At 51.7% G+C, this 25,538-nt stretch overlaps 1 protein-coding gene across 1 annotated transcript; it reads right to left on the bottom strand.

Annotated features, from left to right (window-relative positions):
* Positions 1-1,935: 1,935 nt before the first annotated feature.
* Positions 1,936-25,001, bottom strand: ULK3 (unc-51 like kinase 3). Its single transcript, XM_077934464.1, has 16 exons — positions 24,780-25,001; positions 22,993-23,133; positions 21,470-21,590; positions 20,863-20,967; positions 19,934-20,077; positions 18,655-18,737; positions 17,353-17,508; positions 16,514-16,619; positions 14,434-14,474; positions 13,092-13,194; positions 10,216-10,280; positions 9,689-9,767; positions 8,656-8,696; positions 8,019-8,066; positions 6,580-6,646; positions 1,936-2,432 (listed from the first exon to the last, which is right to left on the bottom strand). Exons 1-16 carry the CDS (start codon positions 24,873-24,875, stop codon positions 2,416-2,418), a joined length of 1,413 nt encoding a protein of 470 aa, XP_077790590.1. The 5' UTR covers positions 24,876-25,001; the 3' UTR covers positions 1,936-2,415.
* Positions 25,002-25,538: the final 537 nt, after the last annotated feature.

The following is a 25,538-nucleotide window of genomic DNA, read 5'->3' as shown; positions in this document are numbered from 1 at the left end:
AACACCGAAACCAGAGCAGTTCACAGAAAGCAGATTACCTTCCTGCCGGAGCGGTACCTATTTATCTACTTGCACTTTTTGGCATGCTTTCGAACTGCTCGTTGGGCAGGAGCTGGGATAAGAGCCACGGGAGCTCACCCCGCCGCGGGGATTTGAACCACTGATGTTCTGATTGGCAAGCCCAAGAGGCTCAGTGGTTTAGACCACAGTGCCACCCGTGTCCTGTACCAATGAAAATAGGGACATCCTTAGGGAAAGCTGGACATTCCAGGATCAAATCAGAAACTGCCATCAGCCCCAGCAAAGATGGCCATGGATCATGAGAGCTGAAGTCTCATAAGTGCCCATCAGGCAGGCAGCTAGGAAAGAGACCAAGCTCAGGGCATTGTGGGAATCCAGAACAGTGTCTGTGCTGCCACCAGCCATGGTGGGCCCCTTAGGGTGGCCCTGTCTGCCAGCCTTCTCCTCTTCCTTAGGCTCAGCACTGACCCTGGTGAGGCTCAGGAGGGAGCAGAATGGGGCAAAACTAGAATTTGCTCGCTCGATCACCCACTGCCTCTTTTGTCTGACCCCACTGGCCTGCAATGGGCATTGGTCACAAGGTCAGCTTGTTGTTGCAGTGGGCAGCTGAGCACTAGCACAGGGGAAGGGGTGAGTGAATCTGTGAATCCTGATCCGTCTTCCTGCTGCCCTAAGTTCAGTTCTGCACACTTCCATGCATAATTGAAGACTCAAATGGTTAAACCGTAGAGTGTTCTTGAAGGGAAACAGCTGGGTGGGAAGAAAACAAGGCAATATGTTGCGCGATAGAAAGGGAGTGAGCAAGCTTTGTCACAGATAAAGAAGCATTTTGGAGACCGCAGGAGTTCCTGCTGCAGAAGCTTCAGAGAGAACTGCAGGTGTAGCACTTCTGCCTCGCTGATGGTGTAAAATAAGGTAGCAGCCAAGGGGACTAATTGCGCCGGACGAAAGGTGTAAACTGCTCATTGGTTAGCGCCGCTGAAATGATGCTTTACGACGGTGTTGAACTCAGGTAGGGACACCTTGACAAGCCCCCCTTCACGCCGGCCGCAACCCTGGGAGAGATTTTTGCAGAGAGGATTTCGTACAGGATCCTCTTTGCTGTCGCTCTGCTTCCTTTGAGCTGCGACTCCAGAGCGCAGCCTCGCTAGAGACCTGGAGGGTCTTGGAAAGCAGCACAAGCCAGATGTTAAGGGGGAGGGGAACTGCCCATCCTCGCCTTCAAGGGGGGTGGGGAAAGGGGAGGAGGGTGGAAGGGAGACAAATCAAAAGCTTCTCCGACCCAAACCATGACAGAGGGGGGTGGGGGGAGCCCTCCATCATCTGTGGCTAAGACAAGCCGGGTCTTGGCAAGGTTCTCCCAGAGCTCTATTAATAACCTCCTGCAACCGCCCTGGGAGCACAGAAGGCAGATGGGCCTGGCCGCCTCTTTGCTACAGCAGCCTTTGTGGCCCAGCCAAGCCAAAACAAAGGCCTTTCCGTCTCTCCCCGCTGCCCCCGTGTGGGGAAAGGGCCTCACAGCTGAGCAGGCGTTCTGCGTGTAGGTGGTCCTGGGTTCATCTCCAGGGAGGGCGGAGTGACACACACACACACACACCCCACTCCACCACCTGGAATACTGGGCGGCAGCTGCCGGTCAGTGCAGACAATACTAAGCTAGACAGGCTCATTTTCTGACTACATGAAGGCAGCTTTCTATGCTCAGTTTCTTCTGCAAGCCGCCTCCCTCTCTCCCCACCAGCAATAAAACACTGTGGGACGTCCCAGTTAGTGGATAATGTAACCACAGCAGTTTTCCTTCCTCTTGGGGGAAAAAGTCTAATCAAGCTCTTTCTCTGAACAGAACAAGTCCCTCCCCTCCCATGACCTGCGCTTAACAAAATTGGTGGAATAAGCACATCTCTCTCAAGGGCATGAAGTAGAAAGCAGTTTATAGGTGAAGACAGTAAAGTGCTCAGTGTGAGCTCTGCTCTTCCCCCTACCAGAGAACCTAAAACCCCAATACTTATAGCAAAGACCCTCCCCATACAATCGGACCCTCAAAAGCCCCCCCTCTTGATTCCATGCTTCGCATCTCCTGAGAGGGGCATGTGGTTGCCCTGAGCTTAATTCCTGTACATTAAAACGCTTAGAGGAGCCTCCGCTTAGACTTAACGCTGCTCAACAAAATTACAATTTGCAGTATATAAATTAATTACACTATACAAGCAATGACCGTTTAAATAACCTCGCACTTAACAAAGAATGCTCCCTCCGTGAGTGTGTGTGTGTGTTCAAAACCCAAACCCAATTCCATGCCAACAGCCACCGTGAATCTTCAATGCATAAACTGTGTCCAGGCAAGAGGACTGTCTGTTGTTCATGGGCTGAATCCATTGGGCACCAACCAGGCAACTACTGCAAGGTACAGGCTGCAGAAGAGAAAACACAAAGAGGCTGACTTAGCATCCAAATAAATTCACATCTCTGTTTGAAAACGAAAATCCCTAATTTCAAATCCGACGCAGCAATCTCAGGGGACTCTCCTTTAGCTCAAGGGCCACACTCCCTTCTGGGCAACCTTTCACAGGCCGCCTGTCAGTGGTGGGCGGAGCCAGGGGGGAAAGCAGCCCCAGCAGTTAATGCAAGTTTCCCCAGAGAAGGAAGGGGCTCTGAGTTCAGGGGCACATTCTAGCTAGGTGCAAAGCAGGGCCAGGGAGGCTGTGGCTTGGGAGAGTTCCTGAGGGCCAGGCGGGGAGGCTTGGAGGGCCACATCCAACTCCTGGGCCTGAGGCTCCCCGCTGTTGCTCAAGAAGTGGGCAGTAAAATTTGAGGCAAAATTTTAACTATTATTTTATGATCATTAGTTTAATAAGTGATGAATCGTTATTTCAAGAACAGCTCTGTACGTGGAAAGCTGCTCTGCTCAGGGCCAAATGGATCTCCCTGACATACTTGCTTTCCTGCAAGGTTTTTTCTCCTCCTCCTTCCTTTATTCCCTCCTTGAAACACAGCACATCTGGCGGAGCCTGGCTGCAACTCACAGAAGATGGGAACACTGAGGGAGGAATGGGTACGGAACGGAGTGTCATGCACAAGGGCATGGCTGACTCTCACCATAAGCACTTGACACAACAATATTTTGAAGCAGGCTTCCCTTGTAGGTCTGTATTAGCTAGCTACCACCACCACCTCAGACAAGAAATCAATGGGACTGTAAGCCCTGCTCAGTGTAAAGGTAAAGGGACCCCTGACCATTAGGTCCAGTTGCTGATGACGCTGGGGTTGTGGCGCTCATCTTGCTTTACTGGCTGAGGGAGCCAGTGTACAGCTTCCGGGTCATGTGGCCAGCATGACTAAGCCGCTTCCGGCGAACCAGAACAGCGCACAGAGACGCCGTTTACCTTCCTGCCAGAGCGGTACCTATTTATCTCCTTGCACTTTGATGTGCTTTCGAACTGCTAGGTTGGCAGGAGCAGGGACCAAGCAAGGGGAGCTCACCCTGTCGCAGGGATTCGAACCGCTGACCTTCTGATTGGCAAGTCCTAGGCTCTGTGGTTTAACCCACAGCACCACCCGCGTCCCCCTTCTCAGTGTTGACCCACTGAAATCAATGGTCCTAAGTTAGCCCTCCTCATTAACTTCGGTGAGTCCACTCTGAGTAGGACTGGCACTGAATACTTCCCATGGTGACCAAACTAAAAACAAATAGACAGGGAAGGCTGCTGTAGAAGAAGAGGAAAGTAGCAATGGCAGAGGTGGAAGGGACACCAAGAGTCATTTAGTCCAACCCCCTGCGATGCAGGATGCAAATGTCTTTACAGTGGTACCTCGCAAGACGAAAGGGTTTTTTGTTTTTTGAGCTGCTTTGCAAGACGATTTTCCCTATAGGCTTGCTTCACAAGACGGAAACGTCTTGCAAGTTTGTTTCCCTTTTCTTAACACCGTTAATACAGCTGCGACTTGACTTCGAGGAGCAACTCATAGCACACGGTGTGGTAGCCTTTTTTGAGGTTTTTGAGCTTTGGTGATTTTTGAAGCTTTTCCAAAACTTTTCCGAAACCGTGCTTCGCAAGACGAAAAAATCGCAAGACGACAAAACTCGAGGAACAAATTAATTCCGTCTTGCGAGGCATCACTGTATGTGATTAACTGTTGCGCCTTGTTGGATTAGGCAATGAACCAGAGAAGTCAGCCTGGGGTGTGTGCGTGTGTGTTTTTGTGAAACTGACGCGCAGCCACTTGGCGAGGGGACACAACGAAGCCCAGGAAGCCCATTCACAAGCTCAGGCCGGGACTCTGGCCAGATGAAGGTCCTGCCACCTGCTGGGACCCCCCTCTACCTCATTTGACTTCTCCCAGGCTCAGGAGCTTACGGCAAGCAAAGATGAAGGATTAAAACGATAAACCACCCCCATCATCATCATAAACCGCGCCCTCTGAGCCTCTGGGGAGATTTCCGTGTCAAACGTGAGCCTGAGTGTTTCTGCCCCCACCCCAAAACTAAAATGCATTTTGCTTTGATAAAAATAATAAAAACGCAAATCTCCACTACTGCCGCTTGCCCAGCATGGTGGCTGCTCCTGGGGAAAGCATTTTCCCTCTACTCCTCCCCCCACTTCAAAGGATTGTCTCTCTGGGTCCTTCTGGACACCTGCCTGCCCCCCACCCCCCACTGCCCTGGGCAAAACAGAGTGAGGACTCCCCCCCCCCCAATTCAATAAGCATGCAAATGCCTGGGTGGACAGACATGGCCCCTGCTCCCAGGCTTTATGGTTTCCAGGCCATTTGGCAGGGAAAAGAAAAGGTCTCTTTGCCTCTTCCTCCCCTGGGGAAGACCAATGCTCCTGAGGCCCAGCTCCCGGAAAAAAAGTGTGGGGGGAGAGGACCAACAGGACAGTTAATTCCAATTAACCAGCCAAGCTCAAAAGGGGAGGGGCGTCTTGCAGACCCCTCCCAAACTGGAAGGAGACGGACACAAATATCTCCTTCCTCCCTGGGAAGGAGGAACTATGTGGCCACCTCCCCCCCCCCCCGAAACCTCACAGACAGCCCTGCTGTGTCTGACCCCCCCCCATGAGGATTTTGTTCCACTCCACTTAGCACAGCAGAGCACTGAAATGGGGGCTCTGCCATTCCTATAGTTTTTGTCTATATAGTAACACATGTACACCTCCCCCCCACCACCGCCCACCCTACTCTCCCTCTCCACACACACAGCCCCCCTGCAATGGAGCAATTAGTCCTGCTTACTGGGGGGGGGGGAGCGGGAGCTGGGCAACCCTCGCTTTCATCTTATGAAGTCTGCAGACTCAACCCTCAACTGAGACGTTAAGCAAAATAAAAGTATCGTTTGCACACCTGCACGAGGCGCTTGACCCCATTCCCTTCCACTCAAAAGAGCACACGTGCGCATGTGCAAGCTGTTCACCTCAGAAGACCTGCAGCAGGGATGGGGAAACTTGGTTTTTCGAAACCGGCCTGCAGATACGCTTGGGGGGGCAGGCGTCGGTGGTCGCAGGCACCAGGTGGCAGGCAGGGCCAGAACCCGGAAGTGGGGAGACTGGGCTGGCCTGCAGGATTGCAGCTCTGTGTCTCTCAGGGCTCCCCCAGGTTACCTGCTCAGCGGAGGCCATTTGGGCGAAGGGCACACTGCCTCGCCACTCTCGGTCAGCCCACACCTGCCTCTTTTCTTACTTTCCAACTAGCCCAGGTAGGTGGCCAGGCCGGTCAGCCTCCTCCTTAGTCTCAGTGGCCTGCTGTCCAGGCTGTTTCACTTGTGATGCTACAACTACAATGCTACAACTCTATGAGTGCTGCCCCTTGTAGACTCAAGGCTAGAATTAGCCAGCTCCACCTCTCATGATCTCTGGCTGCCTCCCTGCCTTTTGCCCAGAAAGTCCCAGCGGGCGCCAGGCCTGCTCCGTCCAGCATTCTCCCTGATTTGCTTGCACAAATCTCCCAGGGAGGTGAGAGGATGCCTGGCCTTTACTGAGCCTTCGTTCTGGCTTGCTTTCGGGAACAGCTATAGGAAAATGAAAATTTGTCCTCCATTAAAGAATGCAAGACGAGCCCTGCAGCTGGATCTGGCCCGTGTCCCGTCACCGAGCCCAGCATCCTGCTCTCACAGGGGTCAGCCAGATTCCTGTGGGGAGCCCACGAGCAGGATCTGAGCACAAGCGCAACTTTCCTCTCCTGCAGTTTCCAACAATTAGGATTCAGAAGCGTTTCCTGCCTCTGGGCGTGGAGGTAAAAGGTAGCCAGCAGGAGGCAGAACAAAGCCGTCAGGGTTCGTAGCCAGGGATGGTCACTTTCTGTTTTTCAAGTATAAACATCTGCTGCAAAATGCTTTGGGAGGCAAGAATTTTATGATAACTCTGAGGAAGAGCTCAGTCAGTAAAGCATGAGACTTCTAAACCCAGGGTCAGGGATTTGAGCCCCATGTTGAGTGAAAGATTCCTGCACTGCAAGGGGTTGGACTAGATGCCCCTTGGGGGACCCACACTTCTATGAGTCTGCGAATAAAGAACGCCAACAGCACCCAGCCAAGACTTGGTAAGGAAGAGAACAGGCACTCACAGCTTCTCACAGAGTCCAGCATCCCCTCCTTGCCAATGGCTTCCGCTTCCCACTGCGACTCCTTCATCTGGAGGAAAAGGAGAAGGAAGAGAGGGAGGCGGGTTGTTTCCTCTGATCTCCATGAGGGCGCAAGAGGAGCCTGGCCGGATCAGAGCAAGGGCCCATCTAAGACCAGGATCGTGTTTCCATCGGGGCCTCTGGGATGTCCGTGAGGAGAACAGGAAGGCAACAGCTCTCCCCCACTGGAGTACCATACAGACACAGAGAGAGCAACTAACATTCAGAGGTAGCTGCTTCTGCATATGGAAGCTCCACTTAGACAGCAGGGCTAGAATAAGAATCCTGCTGGGTGAGACCCCAAAGTCCACGGGGGCCACTATTCTGCCCCATGCAGCAGCCGGCCCAATGAGCCAGGAAGCCGGCAAGATTTTATTTATTTAAAGTATTTCAAAAGGACCTGCATGTTCTTGAAGAAGAGTTTGGATTTGATATCCCGCTTTATCACTACCCTAAGGAGTCTCAAAGCGGCTAACATTCTCCTTTCCCTTCCTCCCCCACAACAAACACTCTGTGAGGTGAGTGGGGCTGAGAGACTTCAGAGAAGTGTGACTGGCCCAAGGTCACCTAGCAGCTGCAGGTGGAGGAGCGGGGAATCGAACCCGGTTCACCAGATTACAAGTCCACCGCTCTTAACCACTACACCACACTGGCTCTCTGAAGAAGGATGTGAAGGCAACAGTGCTTTCCTGCTCCTAATCCCTGCCTCCTTCCTCCTTCCAGAGCTGTCAGCCAATGGCCTGCTGCCTCTGAACACGCAAAGGAATGGGCTCCGGAACGGGATCTCCAGATGGTGGACAGGTAGGGCGCAGGTGGCCCTCTGGGGACACCCAACTCCCACCAGCTAACAAGGCGAATGTCAGGGGTTGTGGGAGTCTGGTGTTGCCTGGAGGGCCCCACAACCCCCCTCCCCCTGTGCCAGGCCAAGAGGGGGGGGTCCAAGGAGACCCTTCTTCCAAAGGCAATGAGATTCTCTGGGAAGTGAGCCCAGGGACCAAGCACATGCCAGGCAGGAACGGAGGCCCAAAGGCCACCTCGCTCCCACAGCACGGATTCTGCAAAGGATGCTTTACTTGAGATTCCGGCATTGCAGAAGGTTGGGCCTGGGGGGCGGGGGGGGGGGGGCGGGGCTTCCAACTCTATGGCACTTAAGAGCCTACAATGACACAGCCAATCTTCAGAAAACATTATCTTTGCTTTGAGGCTGGGTTTGTGTTGTTGTTTTTTTAATCAATTAAGCAGTGTATAAATCTTATGAAATAATAAACCACCCAAATCTATTTTTCCATGCCCTGCCCCATCCAAGCCTCCTCTACCTGCCCCGTGATGCCCAGGCGTGCCCTCACTGCAGCCCCCACAGAACGCAAAGTGCCCTCCTGTACCTTGATCTGCTCTTTCAGGTATTCCGCTCGGCCCATCAGTGTCTGGATCTGCAAACCGTCATTCACTCGGTCAGATTAGGAGGAAAGAAGAAGGAGGAGCCACAGTTCAAAGGTCACGCAGGATGGCAAACCACATGGGAACCCTCCTGCACGGCACCTCGAATCCCACGGAAGAAAAGGTGGGGCACCGTACATATGACAATTCCCTCTATTTCCAACGTCCACGCTGTGAGTGCCAATCATTTGTATAGCCAAATTGGCACTAATCGCAAGGAGCTGTGGCAGCAGGCTTGCCCAAGGCTTGCAGAAGTACAAAAGTGGGGCAAAAACGCCCTGATGGTGGGGAACCCCAAAAAAGCTCAACAGGGGGCTCAGAAGTGACAGATTGCTGACTGAAGTTTGCAGGGGGTAGAATGCAGCGGCTAGAATCTTGGACTGGGAGTGTCCCACGCTGCAACATTTTACTGCAGGTCCACAACAGCTGAGCCACGTCCATTCTGCCGCCTGCGCCCTTTAGTGCCCCCTGCTGGGCACCCTGGCTCCCCAAATGCATCCTGCAGGGCTCCCCCCCCCCCCCCGCACTTCTAAATAACAGCAGCAGCAAAGGGACCAAGCACAGCTCCAGGTGGATACAGACCTCTGCATGCAGCAACTCCCGTCTCCTTCCCACTGGCTCAGCTGGAGGCAGGAAGGAAAGAAAACCATATAATATGATTTATGCTGTAACTGTGATCTTTAGCATGTTTTTGCTCATGGTGTTTTATGGATTGTAGTTGCTTTGCTGATGATTTGTTAAGTCTTTAAGACTTACGTTGTACGTGGTAAGCTACTTTAGGATTTGACTGAATGGGAAGTGGCAGAGAAGTGCAATCAATCAATCAATCAATCAATCAATCAATCCTGGAAGGTGGGGTTAGACAGGAGACCTTACACAGCCCTCTCTGGCTTAGGCCCAGGCTCTCTGAAGGACTGTCTTCTCCCACATGTAGCCTCACCCAGAGATCTCACGCAGAGGCCCTTCTCTCGTCGTCATCCCCCAGCACGCTTGGTGGGGACGTGGGAAAGGGCCTTCTCGGTGGTCCCTGCTCCCAGACAACGTTGGAACTCCCTCCCTAGAGGAGCCGGACTGGCTCCCTCCTTGATGTCCTCCCGCCAGCAGGTGAACATAGTTTTTTTGCTGCAGGCTTTGGGGAACGGAATCCTTATTTAAAGGAAAGGGCTTTTACTAGAGCAGGGTTCTTTTTGCTACCTGTATTAAAGGTAAAGGGACCCCTGACCATTAGGTCCAGTCGTGGCCGACTCTGGGGTTGCGGCGCTCATCTCGCTTTACTGGCTGAGGGAGCCGGTGTACAGCTTCCGGGTCATGTGGCCAGCATGACTAAGCCGCTTCTGGCGAACCAGAGCAGCACACAGAAACACTGTTTACCTTCCCGCCGGAGCGGTACCTATTTATCTACTTGCACTTTGACGTGCTTTTGAACTGCTAGGTTGGCAGGAGCAGGGACCGAGCAATGGGAGCTCACCCCATCACAGGGATTCGAACCGCTGACCTTCTGATCGGCAAGTCCTAGGCTCTGTGGTTTAACCCACAGCACCACCTGCGTCCCTTGCTACCTGTATTACACCCCCCATTAAGCCCCCACCCACCACAAGCTGCCCCCCCCCCTTACCAGCTAACATGAGCAGCAGCTCCCCCAGGCTCTGCTGGTAGAGATCAAGGGTTTCGCAGTCATCTTTGCCCTCCTCCTCCTGGAAGAGAAACACAGAGCAGCTCCGTCAGGGCTCAGGGCTCAAAAAGGAGCAAACAGCCGCCTTCCCCCTAACGAACGTAATGCAAGAACTGGATCAGGCCAGTGGGGGCCCATCTATTCCAGCACCCTGCTCTCGCCATGGTCAGCCAGATGTCTGTGGGAAATGCGCAAGCAGTAATCATGCGCAAGAGCAGCCCTCTCTCCTCCTGTGGGTTCCAGCCACTGAGACTCATAAGCATCGCTGCCTCTGACCGTGGAGGCAGCAGCCATCAATAGCCCTCTCCTCCATGCCGCCCCTCCCCAAGGACAGGTACACTCCCTTGCCTCCAGGGACAGGGGAGGCAATGCAATGATAGACTCCAGTTTTCATTTCAGGACAGAGGTCGGGAGTCAATGGCCCTCCCACTGGCAAATCAGCAACTCTCTGCTCCCCTCTGGTGACTGACCTTAGCAACAGCGGCCGACGCCACCTCCAGAGCAGCGTAGAGGCGAGGCTTATCCCTGGACATCTCTGCAGAAAAAAAAAATTTAAATTATAAGGGGTGTGACCCAGCATATGCAAGGCCAATCAGTATCCAGATGCGACAAAGCAAGGTGGTACGAGTCCTGTGAGGATGGAGCGGGCTGTACCACTTTGGGCTGCAAGCAGAGGAGAGGGCAGCACTTTTGAAACTTCTGCAAGTCACAACAGCCCCTCAAACACAGCTGCCTGCAAGTAAAAAACCTAACAGGAAGAGGTTCCAGTCCAGGTGCCTGTTCACTGGTGTGGTCCTGGTTTGCTATACTACTTCATATTTCAAAGAAAATCTCTAAGTAGTTGGCAACATGGTTAAGCCACAGGTTGCCTCAACTTGCCCATCTGTAAAATGAGACCAGCAGCTGTGTGTCCTACAGGAAGGATGAGACCAGGATTGGAAGTGCCTGCAAGTGAGAGTGCAAGAAGAGGAGGTAAGCAAACAACGCAATGAGCACATGCAGTTAAGAGACTGGAAAGGGTGTTAGAAACTGCAGCAAAATATGCTGGTTTTCCTTGGAAAGGAAATTCCCGATGGCTATAGCATAGGTGGGGCTCTGCTACTACAGCATATTTGTAAAGACAAAAGGCATTCACAGACTGACTTTGGACAGCATTCCCTAGTGTCGCAAGAACCCCACCCCCCCAATCATTCAGTTTGTACAAACTTCACACACACTCACACGCACACACTACATACGCTATGCTTCTGTTATAAATTCATAGAAAATCAACCATACATCGGATTTCCACTGTTCCACTTTTATTTTACTCCATGAAAGAAGGACTACAAAATGGGGAAGGTTTGATACAGGGCAGCCATCATCTCTTGAGCATACCAGCACATCCACAGGAGCCCTGCCCAGTTGCTATGCCAACCCTGATGGTCCTAGACAGAAGACCATCAAGATCACAAAGAACTTGCATATAGGAGTGGATTCAGCACGGACTGGAACAAAGGACAATGATCAGCTCTTCCCTCTGGGGTTAGGAAACTGCAAACTCCCCTCTGTCGCCTGGAAAGTACTCATGGGGAGGGGGAAAAGGGGAACCAGCCAGGTGACAGGACACTCAGGTCACCACCACAACTCATCCCTCAACCCCTCCTTTCTGTGATGTATGTATGATGTTTCTGGGGGTGGTCTTGATCTACAGGGTGGCAATTTCAAAAGTCTTTATAAGGCCTTGCACACCATTTTTCTGGGTCTTTCCTCTCTCCTGCAAGTGAGGGGAGCACCCTGTTGCAACAGTTCAATAAAGGCCAAGCCTACAGGCTGCTGTTTTGCTCCAAGTTATCCTGGTTGGTGTCTTTGTTTTTGTCCAAGGGAGCCCTCGGATTTTTCCGTTAACACTAGTAGCCCATAAAACTTTCAGAGAAGAGAGCACAGGAATGGGGGAAGTACGCCCTCCCCAACTCCCATCAGCCCCGCCAGCATGAACAATGATAAGGGATGATGGGAGTTGGAGTCTAGAAACATATGCCTCTTCCTTGCCTTAGCAAGGAAGCCCAGCTACCTACTGCTGAATTTACTACTTATTTCCGCTTAACCTCGCCTCCATCTCGCTCCCCACAACTTTGGTTCTCTTCCCCATGCCAAATTTTAAACTGCAAGCTCCACGGGGGGGAGGGACTTTGCTCTTCTTCTTTTTACATGTGATGCACACGTGGGGCATTATCGTCACATGTAGCAGGTAAGGGAACCTTTGGCCTTCCAGATGTTGTTGAACTACAACTCTATAATCATCCCTGGCCGTTGGCTTGCCTGGCTGCAGCTGACGGGAGTTGCAGCTCAGCAACATATGCAGGGTCAAATATTCCCTGCACCTGATACCTACCGATAGCGACCTCAATTTTTTCACTGCCAGTTCTCATCAGCTGAAACAACAGCAGCTGTGCCAAGGAGGGGGAACCGGCAGGCTGGTGCGAATCCTCAGATTCCTGCAGGAGTATATAAAATAAACCTTTGGGAAAAGGAAACCCCATTAACAGCCCAGCAGGAACCGAATACGTTCAGTGGACACAAAATATTGACTTGGGGTGGAGGAGAGACAACTTGGCTGCAGGAAGAACAGACTGGAGGACAAGGCTGAGGATCGGGAACAGGAACACTCTGCAGTGCAACATTTTAGGAACCAGGAAGCTGCCTTATGCGGAGTCTGACCATTGCTCCATCCAGTTCAGTATTACCTACTGACCAGCAGCAATGACTCTCCAGGATTTCAGGCACTGACTTGCCATTGAGCTATCAGGCCTTTTTTTATTTTTTGACATTAATTTTTTATTTCCAAAAAAGAAAAATTACAAACATCAAATTCAACATCCATATTCATTTTCTAACATAAACCTATTACATAATTAACTAAATTAAAATATAGCTAATTACTCTAAACTTCTCTTTGCTGTAAACAAATACAACGCAGTTAGAAATTTTATATTAAAGCTTTTATATTATAAATTTCAAATTCCCCTATACCCCCCCCGTTCCCCTTCACCCATGTGTGATCTCTTTTTTTCTTCTTCTTCCGTCTTGTCGTGTTGTTATAATTTAATCATTGTTCAGCTGATTCTTTTATTATTTCCTTGCTTACCCCTGCACGTTTTACACATTATCTATTAATATTCCAGTTCCGGAACCATATTTTTTCATATATTCATATATTCCTGAAGGGAAGGAGCTATCGGGCCTTTTGGTTTGACTCCTATTTCCTAACAAAAACATGTTGCAAAGTGCAGAGTGCTCTAGGCTGCTGTTCTCAAAAACAAGACGCCCCCCCATGCCCCACTCGGCCCTCTGCTCTGGAAATTACCTTTCAAGATGTCCCTGGCAGGGCAGCCCTGCTGAAGGAGGGCCTTGTTGCTGGAAGCAACCAGTGCTTTGAGCTGCTCTGCTCGGGAAATGTATTCGCTCACCTAAGCACAAGGAAACAACACGACACCGTCATGAAATTTCATTCTCAGAGGTGCAAGAGAAAAGCAGGCATTGGCAGGGCCTTCTTGTTTGTGGCACCAGCCCTGCGGCTCCCAGCCACAAAGGTTATCTTCTACCTTCACTGCCCAAGGCAGCCTGCTCTTGGGAGCCAGTTGCTGGGAGCCACAAGTAGGGAGAGGTGCTGCTGGGCTCAGTGTGATGGCCTGAGAATCGGATTCAGAGGCTGAACCTGAGGAATCCCAGCCTGCACAGGAGTCCCTGCCTCCAGGACCAGCTGAGCCGGGGCTGGGGCTTGAGCCTGAAGGGCCCTCACCTGTGCCGGATCCTCAGGAGCAGACACCAGCTGAATCCGCTCTGGCTCCGGAGGTGATCGAGGACCCATTGCCTGCAGGTGCTCCACTCTCTGCCCCATCAGGGGAAGGTGAGGTTGCCTCTGGGTCCAGTAACCCTCCAGCCTCTCCTGAGCTGCAGAGGCTCAGGGCAGAGAGGCGGAGGGAACTAAGTTCTCGCAGGAGGAGTGCTCGTCTCCAGGCCAGGAGAGGAGAATCACCTGTGGATCGGGGCTGCCCTATGCCTGGGGGCAGATAAAAGCCAGCCAGCCCAGTCCCAGGTTGCGGGAGCAACATTGTTGGTAACCTGTTCCTGCCTGCACCCTGTCCTGCTCTTCTGCCAGAGTTCCTGACCACACCTGACTCCTTGCCTTGGGCCCAGCTACAGCTTTGACGGGCAGCCTCCATACCGCACCCTCGACCTTGGACTAGACTCGGACCATGCCGCACGGTGACCCCCTGGGACCAGCACACTCAGGTTCAGCTTGGGGGCTTCTGGCAGGCCACCACAAGAAGAGGATGCTGGACTAGATGGGCCGCTGGCCGGATCCAGCATAAGGGCTCTGCTTACGTTCTGGTGGTGTGACATCTCAGGAAGGCCTGCAAGCCTGGGCCTTGACATGGATTCCAAGGCAACAGACTAAATTCCGGCTCTTCTGAGCAGCCCTTGGGCTAAGTCGGTCAAAATGAGAACAAATCTCTACCTGTCATGGGCTCCGCCTACCGTTGACCGCCCAGCCTTCTGCCCAATGAGCACCAGCCGCCACTGCTCTGCTCCCTCATTGGCTGAACCCTATGACCTCATGCACCCACCCAATATTTACAGTTCAGCCCAAGGGTGCCCCAATTCACAGCTTTTCCACTGGCTGAAAAGGAGGACCGTCAACTGACCTTGGATCGGATCGCCTCCTTCCTGCGGACATCGACTTCGTCTGAGGGTGGCAAGACAGAGGCAGGTTAGGGAGAAGGGGAAAGTCCATGGAGTGAGCGAAGAAAATGGGAAACTGTCCCAGTACAACTCCCTGTCTTCCACCGTCAGCTCCGAGCTGCATCAGGGAGACGGACGGACATCAACCAGCCTCCGTGTCTGGAGGGGGTTGGAGTAGGCAGAGCAAGCAGAAGCCCCCACCGCCGTCGCCTCCTGCTCAGAGCAGAGTCCCTCCTCCCAGACTCAGAGATGGAAAGACTCCCCCATGTTTCAGAGGCCTTGCAAAGATCCTGGGCAGGGGAATTGTAGGAGTATACATGTCCAGAGTGTGGGGATCAGATGGGATTACTATGAGGAATTATAAAATATGCACCAAGCCATTGTGTCTGCCATGAAAGCATGGCGTTGACTGGGTTTGATTCATTGACAATAATTTCTGATCAAATCCCACAACCCTCTGCATCTCTGGCCATTTCTCTACTGTCCATTTCTCTCTGCTTGACAAATCACATACACAGCCCAGTCGCCAGTTACTTCATCGGGCATCCTGAGCCATAAAAGATAGTAGGCAGTTTCTTTGATGCAGCTATTGTTAGTTTTGTTAATCTTAGGGCCAGGAATAGAGTTCACAAGGAGATGGTAAATACTGTTTGCTCCTGTTTATGACCTTCCTGAAAGCATTCCTCTTCGCTTCCTATTTTATTTACTCTGGGCTACTATGCATGCTCAAGTTTGGTTCTTATGAACACTGTGTAAAAAGTTCTTTTGTGAATAAAACGACCTGGGCAGGAGGGTGGGCAGGAATTCTTATTATACGCACTCCTCCCAGAGCCTTGCTGGTTCAAGCCTCTGTGTGTATTTTCATTATCAGAGTCTAATCCTTCCTTTGCTTTGGGAACGCCTCAACACTCTGGACATGTGCTCTCCTACAGGGAATTCCTGGAGACAGCCCACTTCTGGCTAGCCAGCCGGGTCAGCCCCTTGCCCTTGGGCATGTGCCCATCTCCCCTGCGATCCACGAAGCCCTTGCACTGTGGGGCAGCTGCCTTCAGTCTCACCAGGTGATGGACCCACTGCCAATTGAGCCACGATCCCCTGTCATGGGTCCTGCCCCATGGAAATGGTCAAGGATGGGGCATAAGACCACACCTGTCTTCCCCCTTCTTCCCCTTTGAAATCATTTCATTTTAAGTCCTAACAGGATTAAGACGGATGGAGGACTGTGATGCAAACTGCTTGACTACCAAAGACAGAAGAAGAGGAAGGCAGGGCCAGGAATGCAACCTGCTGTGGGCAAGAACTTGCCCCTCTTAGAAGTGGACTTTGGGACAGGCAACACACGCAGCTCCGGATATGAAAACAGATATGCTGTTCTCATTTAATTTATTTCATAAAATGTATATACAGTGGTACCTCGGGTTACATACGCTTCAGGTTACAAACTCCACTAACCCAGAAATATTACCTCGGGTTAAGAACTTTGCTTCAGGATGAGAACAGAAATCGTGCTCCGGCAGCGCGGCAGCAGCAGGAGGCCCCATTACATTAAAGTGGTGCTTCAGGTTAAGAACAGTTTCAGGTTAAGAACGGACCTCCGGAACGAATTAAGTATGTAATCAGAGGTACCACTGTACCGCTTGATTGTAAAAAACAAAACAAAACAAAAAAACTCAAAGGAGTTTACAAAAAAGGTGATAAAATGACCAATAAGAACATTTAACAACAATAATTTAAAACTTTCAAAAAATTAAAATCAACAATAAACTAAACCCAGATTTACTTGCACCACCTTTCTAAGCATCCGGGCAGCCTTGTCTAAACAAGAATGTTTCTAGCAGGTGCCGAAAAGAGTAGACTGAAGGCAGTGAGTTCCAAAGTGTAGGAGTTGCCACCATAAAAAGATCAATTTATTACAAATATGGAATGGGAATTTTGTGGCCCCCGTAACAAAGCGGCTTCTGCCAATCTAAGCAGCCGAGCGGCAATTGTGGGGCAAGGCAGTTTCGCAAAGAGGGGAACAATAAAAGCCTCTGGGCCACTCACAGCGCAAGGCGGGGACGAAGTACTCCAGGGCCCTGCTGTAGAGGGAGAGGGCGGCAGCAGCGTCGCCTTCCTGGTCCTTCTTTATCGCTTCCGTCACGAGAGACGACTGCAAAGGGAAGAGATACAGGATGGAGAAAAGCGGGAGAGGAGGAATGGAAGAGGGGAATTGGTTCAATGACCAAGCGCAGGCTCAGCTTGGGCCAAGCAGAGGGTGGACAACCTTAGGCCTGGGGGCCACATGTGGCCCTCCAAGCCTCTCCATCAGGCTCTCAGGGCCCTCTCCAGGCCACCCCATGCCCTGGTCCTGCCCCACACTCTCCCCATGCCTCTGCTTGGCTGGAAAGCGTCCTTGGACTTGAAGCTGACGCCTCTTACTTGCCTGGATAGAGAGGTGTGTAAAATAAGAGGTGAATTCAGGTGTGAACCAAAGCCGAGGGTCCCACCTGCTGCCTACTGCCAGCATGCGGCCCCTGGAAAGCTGCCCAGAAGGCAATGTGGCCCTCGGGCCCCCTGCCTCTGTGTTAAGTGTCTGGAGGAGGGAATTGTACAGCTGCGTTCCTCTTTGTTCAGGGACTCTTGCCTCTGAGAATCAGCATTCTCAGCAAGATCTTGCCCCCAAAGAGAGACAGGGAGCAATGTTTGGGCTGATGGGGAAATGGACCCATTTCTATGCCCACATTCAGAAGATGGTTCCCCTCTATGTCGCCAGATGGCTGCCCTCGTGTCTACAGAGGAGAGGGCAGCCCCCCACCTCACCAGCTCCAGTGCCCTACTGGTAACCCAGACCCACATCCTGCAAATCCACCCCCACCTCCGCAGGCTCTCTCTAGCCCTCTTACCGCTTTGCCCAGGCTCTCCAAGCCGGGCATGTGCTCCATGTCCACGAAGGGGTGGGCAAAGAACTCCTGGAAAGAGAGGCGCTGCTGGGGGTCCCTCTTCAGCAGGCGCTGGAGGAGGTCCCGGCACTCCAGCGAGAGGCGGGGGCGGCTGGGGAGCTGTGGGGGGCAGGGCAGAAGGCTGAGACACAGGTAGAGAAGCTCCCAACCTCACCTCTGGGCACCGGCAGCGCTGAGCTGGAAACGGGACGGGGGAAGCAATCCCTTCATGGGCGCAGGAGTGCCACGCAAAGGATTGTGGGCCCTCTGGCACACGGTGGTACTTTCATAGCTGCGAGGCTCTCGAGAGAATAACATGTATTTTCAAAAGGAGAAAAGGAAGGTGCTTGCCCCAAGGAGCTTACAGTCTAATCCAGGCAGTGGGATTCCCTAGGGGGACCCTGGAGGTGCAAATGACTGTCAGATTTGTTGAATTAAACTAAACTGTTTTAATTGGATTTTAGATATATGTGCAATTAATGATTGCTGTTTTGAATTTTCTTGTATTACAGTGGTGCCCCGCAAGACGAATGCCTCGCAAGATGAAAAACTCGCTAGACGAAAGGGTTTTCCGTTTTTTGAGTCGTTCCGCAAGACGAATTTCCCTATGGGCTTGCTTCGCAAGACGAAACATCTTGCGAGTTCTTGCAAGTTTGTTTCCTTTTTCTTAAAGCCGCTAAGCCGCTAATAGCCGCTAAGCCACTAACAGTCGCTAATAGCCGTACTTCGCAAGACGAAAAAACCGCAAGACGAAGAGACTCACGGAACGGATTAATTTCGTCTTGCGAGGCACCACTGTATTGCGTTCCTTAGTGGGTCATGCAAACGGCTATTCTGAATTCTGCTTTGTATAGGGTCGGGGGCACTGGGGGTGAGTCTGTGGAACAAAGGGGGGGGGGAGTGGTCCCAAAAAGTCTGAGGACCAATTAGGGGCAGGGGGAGGCAGAACCCCCCACACTCTGCCTGACAGCAGTCCCCCTCTTGCCACTGCCCTGTGTCTGGATTGAACCAGGCCAAGCCACTGAATGACGTTTTTGAGATGATCAGACCAAGTTACATTAATCTCTGCCTGCAAACTGAACCCTACAGGTGTGTCAAGTTGGACCAATCTTGGCAGGACGTTGGAAGAACTGCGATGGGAATCTTCAAATAGCTGGTGGTGGTGGAGTTGGGGTCAGGATGGCAGGGCAGGGAAAGGAACCACCTCCTTTCAGTCCCTCCCCAGGACTGCACAAATAACAACAGCCCCAGGAGACACGAGCTTACCTCGATGGGTTGGTTGCTGCGGATCTTCTCCTCCAGCTCAGTAAACGACTTGGAGGCAAAAGGTGGCCGGCCAAACACAGCCTCTGAGAAGGGAAATAAGCCCCCATCCCCAAATAAGACAGGGAGCCACATGTGTGTCACATGCTAGGCTGAATTAAAAAGGTAAAGGTAAAGGTACCCCTGCCCGTTCGGGCCAGTCTTGCCAGACTCTAGGGTTGTGCGCTCATCTCACTCTATAGGCCGGGGGCCAGCGCTGTCCGGAGACACTTCCGGGTCACGTGGCCAGCATGACAAGCTGCATCTGGCGAGCCAGCGCAGCACACGGAACGGCGTTTACCTTCCCGCTGGTAAGCGGTCCCTATTTATCTACTTGCACCCGGGGGTGCTTTCAAACTGCTAGGTTGGCAGGCGCTGGGATCGAACGGCGGGAGCGCACCCCACCGCGGGGATTCGAACCGCCGACCTTTCGAACGGCAAGCCCTAGTCGCTGAGGCTTTTACCCACAGCGCCACCCGCGTCCCGCTAGGCTGAATTACCACCACCCAGCCCCAATGCTCAGCAGTGATCAACTGCCACAAGAAGCCAAGACAGCCTCCGAAGGAGGAGAGGGAAAATCGCCATTGTGGTGAGTAGCCATGGATACCAGAGTCAGCTTTACAGTTATTGACACCAGCATCCACAAAATTGGAAGCGTTTGGGGCCAGTGAAGGCAGGAAGGGGCCTAGCCAGAAACTGGGCAGGGAGGCGGGTGTAGGATTAGGCAAGAGCAAATGCAGGCAGAACCAGACGCTTGCTTCTCTCCCTTTTAAAAATGAGCTAAGTTTCTAGCCCTCAATGCTGGCAAAGGGGGAATAAAGAACCCTGATACAGGCAGGGCGTTGTATACTCTGGACTTCAAAAGAACAATCGAAATTCCAGCCCATCGGAGATCACAGCTACACGCAGCACTTTCTGCCATTTTATTCCCATTACACCTTATCCAGAACGTAAGAATATGCAATGTGTGGGTTTTTTAGAATAGGTATTTCAATCTCCGTTAGAGGTTTTAAAGCAGAGGTCGGATGGTCATCTGTCAGGGATTCTGTGATTCCTGCACTGCAGAGGGTTTGGCGCTTTATGGCCCTCGGGGTCCCTTCCAGCTCCATAATTCTGTGATTTTATTATTCAGTCCTCCCAATTCATTTTGCGCAGCCTCTCAGCTCCAGCATGGAGCTTAGCCAGCGCCTGGGAAGTCAAGACAAAGCCCCAACCTCCCCTCAAAACCGAAGGGTGGACTTACCGTAGAGAATCACCCCCACGGACCACAAATCCACACGGGCGTCATATTGCCGGTTGCACACCATCTCGGGGGCCATGTAAAGGGGAGAGCCCCTCAGCACATGCTTCTCATCCCTTGGGGACATGTGCTGGGCAAATCCGAAATCTGGCATGGGGGGTAGAGGGAAGGTGCCCCAGAAAAACTGTCATCGGGCATGACATTGTAACCTTGCATTTATCAATTGGCCTGGTATCCACAGGCAACCAGAAATCCCACACTGGTGAAAGAAAGTGGATCTCCCTAGGATTTTCAGCTGGCTGCAGAGTGAGGAAAGCTAGCCCTACTCAGGCCCATTGTACATTGCAGTGGTACCTCGGGTTAAATACTTAATTCGTTCTGGAGGTTTGTTCTTAACCTGAAACTGTTCTTAACCTGAAGCACCACTTTAGCTAATGGGGCCTCCTGCTGCCACCGTGCCGCCGCCACATAATTTCTGTTCTCTTCCTGAAGCAAAGCTCTTAACCCAAGGTACTATTTCTGGGTTAGCGGAGTCTGTAACCTGAAGTGTCTGTAACCTGAAGCGTCTGTAACCCGAGGTACCACTGTACAGTTATCAGTGACTGTATTGCTATTGCTTTCTACTTTGTTGCATTTGGTATTTTTAATTTTTTTATCATTATCTATTATGATTTATCCTAACTATTTCTATACATTAAAAATATCTCCAAAAGGTGTACAGAAATAGCTAGAGCAGGCACGGGGAACCTCTGACCCTCTGTGTGGCTATAATACTAGCCATTGGGATTGACTGGTTGAAATAAAAGATTGGCACATGAACGAGAACAATAATGTGGGGGGAGAGGAGCGCCTGAGCCTGCTGGCCTGAAAGCCCGAAAGAAGCCCCCCTGAGCCTGGGGGGCAAGCCCTGCCCCGCCCTGCCCCACACCAACCTGCCAGTTTGAGGTGAGGCTTATCTAAGGAGCTCAGCAGGATGTTCTGCGGCTTCAGATCCAAGTGGGAAATGTTCTTGTCATGGAGGAACTTTAAGGCACAGGCTGTTGGGACAAACAGGAGAGGGCACTGATTGTTGCAGGTGGCAGGGGACTGTCAAGGCATCCCTCTCCTTCCCAAAAAACAGACTCCTCTGCCTCCAAGATTTCCTTTCCTTTCTCTGGCACAGAGATAGGGGAGAAAATGCAACTCCCTTCTTTCACACACCTTGAGCCAAGATGTATAGGGAAACGGCGATCCTTTGAAAATCCACACTTCTCTGAATTTTGCAACATGGCTCGCCAACCAAATAAAGTTTGCAGGCACAGGTTGAGCCGCACCCACAAATGGATGTTTTCTCTTTGCAAATGGTTTTGCCGTTCTGCAGATGAAATAGGTCTGTTTTTTGAGCACAGTTTGAATCCAAACCCCATGGCTGAGATTTTTTAAAGTGGAGATGCCAGGAATTAACCCTGGGACTTCCTGCGCACAAACGGTACACTCTACCTATGAGCTCCACACCTGCCCCCCCCCCCGCTTCTTTTCCTTTCCCCTTTAATTCCTTACCCAGTTGCTGTAGGAAAATGCGAGCCACCTTTTCCGGCAGGATCCTCCGTGCGTGGATAAAGCGAGACAGGTCACCCCCAGCACAAAATTCCATGATCAGGTAGATGTAGTCCTTGTTCCACTAAAAGGCAGACAGGCGCTATCAGGCTTCTAGAAAGACAAACCCTGTTCTATCTCCATCAAGTTCATTCCTCTGTTTGCAAGTTCCTAGTCCTTATGAATACAAACACAAATGTGGAAGCAGCTGGGTGATGCCATTAAGTGCAATCCTATGCACAGCAACCTGGGAATATGCCCTATTGAAAACTCTGGAATTTTCTTTTGAGTAAGTGTGAATAGAATTGCACTGTCAATCTCAAGAGTCAGCAAAGTGGGTGCCTCAAACCAGTATTAACACATAAATGGCTTTAATTGTTCAGAGCATCTATCACCTTTGCTACATGTCTCGTCTACTGCAATCCTCAGGAAGGAGGTGACACAAAGCAAGCATTCTTGTGGCTCATGGAACTCCCCCACCAGGAGACATTCTGTTTACCCCCATAGTAGACACATGCAAACAAAGGGCAGAGGCATTTTTATTTTCCAGGTGTGAGGATCATAATTGGAATTGACTTTTGGAGGTGGTATTAAAGGTAATAACTTTTGCTAACTTAGCTTCACTGGGGCAGTTTTGCACTCTGCATTTGAAGCAATATCCTACCACTTTAAACAGTCACGGTTTCCCTCTCCCACCCCCACCCCTGCAATCCTAGGAACTGTAGTTTAAGGGGCACTAGGTAAAGGTAAAAGTAAAGGTAAAGGGACCCTTGACCATTAGGTCCAGTCGTGGCCGACTCTGGGGTTGCGGCGCTCATCTCGCTTTATTGGCCGAGGGAGCCGGCACAGTCATGTGGCCAGCGTGACTAAGCCGTGGAGAACCAGAACAGTGCATGGAAACGCCGTTTAACTTCGCGCCAGAGCAGTACCTATTTATCTACTTGCACTTTGACGTGCTTTCAAACTGCTAGGTGGGCAGAAGCTGGGACTGAGCAACGGGAGCTCACCCCATCATGGGGATTCGAACCACCAACCTTCTGATTGGCAAGCCCTAGGCTCAGTGGTTTAGATCACAGCACCACCCGCACCCCGTTGTTAGACCCCTATTCCTCTCTTGGAGCTACAATTCCCAGAGCTCAGTTGTTAAACCAAGCTAAGGACTGCCTTCTGTTTCGGCCTTTAAGCACCTGCTGAAATCTTTGCTATTCTTCCAGGCTCATGCATGAAATTCAGAATACATCTTTCCATAATAGTTAGTTGACAGTCTCCAATTTCATATTTTTAATGTGTTTTTCTTATATAGTGAGATTATTGTAAACTGCTTTGGTATTGTTTTCTGTATGATATAGTGGTACATAAATCTCAGCAACATCCACCTTATCGGATGGGTCACACATCCGAGGAACAAAAGCTCCCCCGTTTTCCAGCTGGAGGCTCCAGAGTCCTCCTGACTGACACCCCAGCTCAGCCCGGTCTCCCCTCCCCACCTGGAAGTCCTTCAGCTCCACAATGTGCGGATGGCGGATGGTCTTGAGGATCTCGATTTCTGTCAAGAGGTTCTCCACAGACGCCTTGTTCAAGCTCTTCTTGCTGACGCACTTGATGGCCACGACCTCCCGGACGTCCTTCTAGCCAGGAAAAGAACACGCAACACCAGGCAAACGAACGTCAGCAAACACAAGCACCTTCAGTCCTGACGGTGGAAACCTCAGGGAAGGTCTTGCGAGGTCCAGGGAAGTTGCTATGGAGATGGGCAGATCAGGAGAGGGAATGTCTTTTCCACATCAGGGGCCGCCTTCCCTTCTGAAGAGGCTTCTGGAGGCCACAGGCCACTGATGGGCAAGGCCAGAGGCCAAAGCAGGCAGAGCAACCAACACAGGTTTGTGTGACAGGGCAGTTTCTACATTCCCTTGATCTTCACCCTCTACCCAAGAGAGCAAGAGTTACAAGGACGCTCTCTCCAGGCAGGTGAAAACATTTAAGGAGGGGGCTAAGGAGGGTCACTGAGGGCTGGAGGAAGCCCTTAAGCCTGAAGGGCCATATCTGAGTGCTGAGAGCGCGACAGGCTGGAGAAGAGGAGAATATCTTGGGGCAGAAATTGGGATATCAACTGAGATCAGGACAGGATCACAGCAAATACTTAAAAGACTGCTGAGATGATTGCCCCTTCCCCTCAAAGCTGATTTGATGACTCAGACTCCATCCCTGGACCCAAAAACCAGTGCTGCAAGCAAGGAACCTCCAGGGTGGCCCCAACGCCCAAAAAATTAAGGCTCCGACAAGATCTACCCACTCTGGAAGAATGGCAGATGAAGGTGATTGACTACATGGAACTGGCAGAAATGACTGGCAGAATCCGAGACCAGGGAGAAGATCTGGTGAAAGAAGACTAGAAGAAATTTAAAGACTATTTAAAGAAATATTGTAAAATTAATGAATGTTAGAAGGATGTTGGATAGAAACTAAGTGGTTTCCAGCATTTCCATCTGTAATGTTTCAAGAGATATGAAAAAAGAGGTTTTACAAATGGGTTAAAGTTTAATGGTAAGGATTTGCTGAACTAACAAATTGAACTGGAATACAAAGAAGGGAGGTATGAGGAGGTCCGGGGAAATAAGTGTAAGAAAGTTATGTTATCGAAAATTAATGGATGTTTTTAACTGTTTTCTTTCTTTATTTATTTTTTGTATGTTCATGTTTATTTTTCATTTTCTGTTATACCTTTAAAACTCTCAATAAATATCTTTTTTTAAAAAACAAACAAAAAATTAAGGCTCGGGTGAAGGATGCACTCACAAGAATCCACCTTTTGCTGAGGGTGGGGCTGAAGGGGTTTTATGCTCTACCAGTCAAGTGACACCTGGGACCCAAACCACGCAGGGCAGCGATGGGGGACGCTTCGGCCCTCCTGCTGCTGTTGGACTCCAACTCCCATCAGCCCCAGCAAGCACGGCCAAGGGCCAGGGACGCTGGGAGCCGAAGTTCAGCAACATCCTGAGCGCCAGAGGTTCTCCCGACCCCTGACTCCGGGTGTCTCCTTTTAATATCAACCCCCCTGCGTCCTGCCTCCGACAGCGGACAGCCAAACTGCTTCCGGGAAAGTCCTCTCCCTGCCGCGGCTGCTTCCAGGTAGGCTGCTCCCGGGCGTGGAGGCTCCGCGCCGCGGCCTCTGGGTCCGGCGGGGGGGGGGGGGACTCCCTGCACCTCGTGCATTTGCGCCCCCCACCCCCGGAGATCGCGCCCGCCCCCCAACCCAGGCCCTTCCCCTCCCTACCTTCCTGTAGGCTTTGAAGACAGTGGCGTAGGTGCCGCTGCCCAGCCTCTCGGTCAGGATGAAGTCCTCCAGCTGCGGCGGCGCCCAGCCGGCCATCCCGGCGACCCCCCCATGCGGCCCCCGGAGGCTGGCGAGCGGAACCCGGCCCTCTCTGGGACCCCGCGGGGGCGCCTGGCTTCCCGGAACGGCGGCGCGGGAGGCAGAGCAGCGCCGGCAGAAGCGCCCCCTCGCGGCGACCCGCGGCAGAGGCGAGGCGGGGCGGCGCTCGTGGGAACTCCGCCTCCGCGGTCGCGCGTCTGCAAAGCGGGGCGGGGAAGAGGAGAAGCCAGCCCTGGATCGTCCCCCGATTCGCATCTGGCCGACGGAGGATAGAAGCATCAGCAGAAGCTGAGCAGCTCTGGCCCGAATAAGCCTCGCTGCGAAATGCTGAAGTCCCCTTTTGGAAAGCGCGCCCCTTTAGTTAAAAAATGGAAGAGGACTGGACGCAAGCTCAGCCCCGCGCGTGATGGCAAGAAAGTCCGTCGCCCTCGATCTCGACGCGGCTTCAGGCTCCCGTCTTCTGCTGTGATCGGTTGTCTTTGGTACTAAACTTTTAATTTTGAGAGTGGCTCTTGATCCGTGTTTTTTAGCATGTCCCTGTGGGTAACTGTATTCCACACGTTTTTAAATAAAATAAATGTTGAAAAGTGCTGGGCTTCTAGAAGTTGTCGGAAGGACAAGCAGAAAGGTGGGTTTGCTACAGTTGCTGCAATAAAATTG

The sequence above is a fragment of the Podarcis muralis genome, chromosome 9 (genome assembly GCF_964188315.1).
Source record: "Podarcis muralis chromosome 9, rPodMur119.hap1.1, whole genome shotgun sequence".
In the NCBI taxonomy this organism is placed as follows: domain Eukaryota; kingdom Metazoa; phylum Chordata; class Lepidosauria; order Squamata; family Lacertidae; genus Podarcis; species Podarcis muralis.
This window is presented reverse-complemented; position numbering and strand designations above follow the sequence as displayed.

Excerpts from the sequence above, each read along its gene's own strand:
- ULK3 (XM_077934464.1), bottom strand. The coding sequence starts at position 24,875 with ATGGCCGGCTGGGCGCCGCCGCAGCTGGAGGACTTCATCCTGACCGAG. Across the intron at positions 8,067-8,655 it reads GGGAGTTGCTGCATGCAGAG|ATCCAGACACTGATGGGCCG; the intron begins GTCTGTATCCAC and ends GACGGTTTGCAG. Across the intron at positions 6,647-8,018 it reads ACCTGAAAGAGCAGATCAAG|ATGAAGGAGTCGCAGTGGGA; the intron begins GTACAGGAGGGC and ends CTTTTCCTCCAG.